A 5,305-nucleotide genomic window follows, 5' to 3' on the forward strand; every position below is an offset into this window, starting at 1 on the left:
ATAGTAAATCTCTAATAAAACTTTGTCCAAAATACATGTTTCTATTAATAAATCCATCAAAGATATAAGAACAATGGAATAGTGTTTCGTCGCGAATAAAATATTCCATCCACGTTTTTTAATTTTCTAGTGGTGTCAATACTTACCTCCAGACAAGGAAAACTTGACTTTTAACTCTGTAACAAAGGCAAGCAACAAGCATTACGGTGATGCTATCCAGGCAAGATTTTGAAAGCTGAAAAAATTCATGCATTCCTGGGTTATATTAGTCGTAGAACCAATCAGTCGAATGTTATTACTGGTCACAAAATTCTAGCTTTTTAAGTTTCCTAACTACCTGGGGTCCCTCATCATTGAAGGATCCTTTCACGTCACTTTTTTGACATAGAAGTTTTGGTCATCTCTCTCTCTCTCTCTAGAAAATTTTTAAAACCACGAAATATCTCGCAGTATCTCCCACGGCTATAATTTATGTGTGTGGGCGTGTATGCCATTTTAAAGCACAACAAGATAGTGATCGACATGGAGTTTGGATCCACTTTCTTTAGAGTGGTTGGCTAGGGCATATTCTATAGTTTGGTCAATTACTTAATTTGTTTTAATATAGTCAAGAGTAAATTTAAGAGACATTAATTACCAAAGAAACTGGAGGCAAAAAAACCCTTTCTTATATATGCATGAACATCACAACTTCTGATCAGTAAAGCTCAACAAATTATTGGAGTACTGGACCTAGTTTATAAAATTACTTATTTTGTAGGTTTTTTGTTATTTTCTTCATGCTTCTGTCAATTGCTTACAAAAGACCCCACACAAAGATGAGAAATGGAGAGTTGAAAATTTTGGTTCGATGTGTTTTATTTATATAAAATTAATTGCAGGTGCGTGCTTCTTCTAAGATTCCAAGATGTTTTTTAAAAAAATGAAAAGTTCTATGCAACTTCAAGGCAATTGTATGATACATAATAGATATGTCAACACGTTTCAAGACAAAGAAAAACATATTCCCTGTTTGATAAGAAAAAAGGAAAGTAGAATATAACGTTTTAAGTAATTTAATTAGTCTTTAATCAGTAGTACAGATGCATGAAATAATTTTCATAACCTACCTGCCATGAAGATCACTGGTCATTCATGCAACATTATTCCTGTATGTTAACTACCTTGTGAAAGCTATAGCTAGAAAGTTCTTCAATGAAAACAATGGCAATTATAAGTCAGATGAGATCTTTCAATAAAATCAGTCCCTTAATTGCATATAATTATAGTTGGTAACACTCCATGATGAAAAACTGTTCCAACTTACATTCAAAAACATGCATGCAAATCTATCTACCATGATGAGTAGTGCAATGTGCTATTGTGTGTATAGATTATACATGGAGTTATAAACAGTATATATGTTGTGGTATTATACAGTGAAGTGGTGGTGAAACTCCAAACCTTTCACACACATGAAAAATTAAGCTAAGCAATATCATGAAACAAAGGATTTTCAAGGATGTCATGCCAAACTGAAGGAGCTTCTCCTACGTAGCTTGAAGTGCTAGAGGCATCTCCCAAGTTGTTGACCATGCCACTATTCTGTGGTACAAGTGGAAATACTGAAGGAGGAGATGGAGTTGAAGATGAAGGAAGCTGCCATGGAGAATTGGGTGAGTTCTCTCCTTGACTAAACACTGTCAATTCAGGAGCTTGATCAAACACGTCCTTGTTTGGTGGTGTTTGATAGTTGCAAGGGATTTGTAAGTCAGGCAAATGAGAGAAGGGCATTAAATCATTGATCCCTTGAAGAGAGGAAGCTGATAAATCAAACTGGGATAAACTTGACACTGGGCTATCCTTGAATGAAGCAAGTGAATTCAAGAGATTAAAAGCTTCCATTTCACCAATAGCACTGATATTGTTTAGGTTGTTTGAGCTTGTTGCATTATTAGAAGCTGCAGGAGGCTGAGGTTGAAGGAGATACTGCAAATATTGAAGTTTTGCCATTTGTGCAGCTTCTGTTTGCAGTCTGAGAGCATGTTCTTCCAATGAATGATGATCTATGAGTTCCTTCAGGTTAGCTAGGGCTATAAGATGAGGTAAGCTTGAGAATATATCAGTTCGAGGCCGGTGAGTCATAGGATCAAAACCCATTTGAATGAGTTTTTTCTTCAGGTGGGTGTTCCAGAAATTCTTGATTTCATTATCGGTCCGCCCCGGTAGGTGGCCAGCAATTGCTGACCATCTTGTAAAACAGCAAGCAAGACAAAAAGAAAATGGACGTAAGTATAACATGAATAATTCAGTAATTAAGATGCAACAAAAAAGATGATTGGTGGACTGGTTACTTGTTGCCAAGGATGGAATGGAGATTTAGAATTGTTTGTTCTTCTTCTTGGGAAAATTTTCCTCGCTTGATATCTGGCCTTAAATAGTTTGTCCACCTTAACCTGCAACTTTTTCCACATCTGTTAAGACCTGCAAAAATATACTGCTTGTTAGAGCCAGAGAGAGATAGAGATGGAGCTGTGCTCCGTACAGAAAGATAGATAGACAGATATATACCAGCAAGTTTAGGGAGGGCTCTCCAGCTTCCATGGCCATGCTTTTGGATATATTTGACGAGTTTTTGATCTTCCTCAGGGGTCCAGGGACCTTTCTTGAGGCCACTCTCGTCACAACAAGGAGATCTTCCCATTTTCTTTTAGACAGTGTATCTTATGTTTTTCCCCTTAAGATTTATCTGCCTCCCTTTGATCCAACCATTAACTGCAGGCTTGCTATTTATATCCGTTCCATGTTTCTTGATAGGCTGATGTGGTAGCTTCCCATTTGCTAAGCAAAACAACAATGACCTTTTTCTTCTTGAAATGTCAAATGTGCCCTCTCTGTCTCCCCCACTCTAGTCTCCAGGTAGTTAATTAATCGATTGGCCATTAAATTTTGAGCAGCCAACAAAACAAAAGATGGTTCAATAATCAAGACAGCTCGTGGTCGAGCAGTCTGTTTTTGGATTCCAAACACGCCATTCGAAATTGGTCTAGCTCTAGCCTCATTATAGCAGAAACATCTTCGAGCAGACATCTACTGCGGGACAAGAATGGTCTTAAAAAAACATTGGGAAATTTCCATTCACATATATTTCTACAAATATTATATGAACATGAAAGAAATGACAAGGGTAAATTTCCTTTTTTCCCCGTATATTTATCAATATCTCACTTCTATTTTTATAATTTAAAAGTTTCAATATATGCTACCCATTTTTTAGTGATAGCTCGGTAATTGCCAAGCCCAAATACGATAATACAGCTGCCATTCCCAAGCCACCCTAAACAATGTTTTCCACCCGAGCCACCATCAGCAGTTAACCCGAACCACTGTCTCTCCCACCCAAGCTACCACATCAAGTCCATAAACCACCGAAACCCTCTCATTACCAAGAAATTATCAAATATAAATGGAAATACTAATGAAAAAAAATACCGTCAATAAAATACGGTGATACTTACCGACGAAAATGACATTGTTTTTTTATGTTGGTGAATACTGAGGGGATTACAAATGAAAATCAAGAAGTGAAAAAAATGGGGGAGGTATTCCCTCGTTATTTCCATCGGAAAATATGATGTGTTAGCATTACAGATGAAATTACCGATGAAATATAACTATTGCTAATATTCGTTGGTGAATCCGTCAGTAATATTTAAATTATAACATGCATGTTAGATACCCTCCCCCCTCCCTCATTTCTTCTTATTCTTCCTTTTTTTTCCTGCACAAAACATCACCCCTTCCCCCTTTATTTTATCACAAATCAAGCTCTCATTATCACAAATTCAGTCACAACAACAATCAGTTTGTCAGTATCTTTGTTCTGGTTCAATTTTTTTTTAAGATTCACCACATCAAATAAGTAAAGCTACCTATTTTTTGTTGTGAATCATTCTTTTATGTTAATTTTTTAGCATTTTTATATAGAATATATAGTTTGTTTGTGTGTTTACTTGCTTTATAGCTTTTTCCTAAAGAAATTTGTTGTATGAATGTATGATTTGTACATGTTAGAGTTTGTTTGAGATTTTAAAAAAATATATTTGTTTGTCATTTGATGAAACTGAGTTTGGTTTTGCAACTTAGATGTTTTATAATGAAATAAATAATAGGTTATTTAATGGGTACGTTTCATATTTTGTCAATTTTATTGTTAAATTGAAAGTTTAAGTAAATTTGGACAAATTTGAATTTTTTGGAGAAAATTGATAGTTATTAAAGGTTACTATTAAAATAGATTCAATAATTTTGAATTCAACCAATGATAGCTAATTAACTGAATATCGATAATTTGTTTAATTAACATTATTAGTTAAAACATGTTGTCATCAATATTTTATATAGATTTTATATAAGTAATGAATGATCGTTCTTAGATGTATCGAGCCTCACCTGAAGGTTTGCACAAGATGAATTATTGTAATAGGATTGAGAGTTTTATTAATTATGCATTATCTAATCTAAAAAATATCAGTGGAGATGATATTAGATGTCCATGTAAGAGATATAAAAATAAAAAGTTTCTTAATCCAAATGTTGTTAAGATGCATCTTCTATAAAAGAGATTCATGGAAAAATACTTATGTTGGATGACACACGAAGAACCGTATGTTCCTTACAAGATCATGGTAAAAAGGATGGTTGGGTCAACTTCTAGTTCTAGTAACGTGCATGGAGTTGTAGATAATTATAGTAATTATTATAGGAGTATGATCATAGATGCAGTGAGAATGAATCAGGAGTATACATGTGATGAAAAACCAAATACATATACAACCAGGTTTTTTAAACTTTTAAAAGATTCTGACGCACCATTATAGGATGGGTACACAAATTATAGTAAAGTATCGCTCATTACATAGATGTTCACCATCAAGTTAGTTCATGAACTAAGTGATGCTAGCTACGATAGAATTATCAAATAGATGAGAAGCATTTTACCTGAAAGGAATAAGTTTAAAAAGAACTTTTGTGCTGCTAAATCAATAATGAAACCCCTTGACTTAAGAAACCAAAAAATTCATATATGTCCAAATTTCTGCATGCATGTTATATTACCTTGAAAATACAGATTTAACCGAGTGTAAAACTTGTGCGCATACTCGGTTTAAACCTAGAACTAGCAGGGAAGGACTCTTATTGTATATATAAAAATGAGATATTTCTCAGTCACTCCTAGACTGCAAATGTTATTCATGTCTCTAAAGATAGTTGAGCATATAACATGACATCATTCACATGATGCAGTGGATAGAGTCATGGTATA

The 5,305-nt window shown here is 34.3% G+C and overlaps 1 protein-coding gene across 1 annotated transcript; it reads right to left on the bottom strand.

Annotated features, from left to right (window-relative positions):
* Positions 1-1,229: 1,229 nt before the first annotated feature.
* Positions 1,230-2,772, bottom strand: LOC7455202 (transcription factor MYB93). Its single transcript, XM_002307044.4, has 3 exons — positions 2,551-2,772; positions 2,334-2,463; positions 1,230-2,230 (listed from the first exon to the last, which is right to left on the bottom strand). Exons 1-3 carry the CDS (start codon positions 2,681-2,683, stop codon positions 1,468-1,470), a joined length of 1,026 nt encoding a protein of 341 aa, XP_002307080.2. The 5' UTR covers positions 2,684-2,772; the 3' UTR covers positions 1,230-1,467.
* Positions 2,773-5,305: the final 2,533 nt, after the last annotated feature.

The sequence above is a fragment of the Populus trichocarpa genome, chromosome 5, assembly GCF_000002775.5.
Source record: "Populus trichocarpa isolate Nisqually-1 chromosome 5, P.trichocarpa_v4.1, whole genome shotgun sequence".
In the NCBI taxonomy this organism is placed as follows: Eukaryota; Viridiplantae; Streptophyta; class Magnoliopsida; order Malpighiales; family Salicaceae; genus Populus; species Populus trichocarpa.

What these genes read in the sequence shown, in the direction of transcription:
- LOC7455202 (XM_002307044.4), bottom strand. Translation starts at nt 2,683, where the DNA reads ATGGGAAGATCTCCTTGTTGTGACGAGAGTGGCCTCAAGAAAGGTCCC. An exon ending in AGCCCTCCCTAAACTTGCTG is followed by an intron (nt 2,464 to 2,550) that starts GTATATATCTGT and finishes ATATTTTTGCAG; the next exon opens with GTCTTAACAGATGTGGAAAA. An exon ending in CATTCCATCCTTGGCAACAA is followed by an intron (nt 2,231 to 2,333) that starts GTAACCAGTCCA and finishes CTGTTTTACAAG; the next exon opens with ATGGTCAGCAATTGCTGGCC.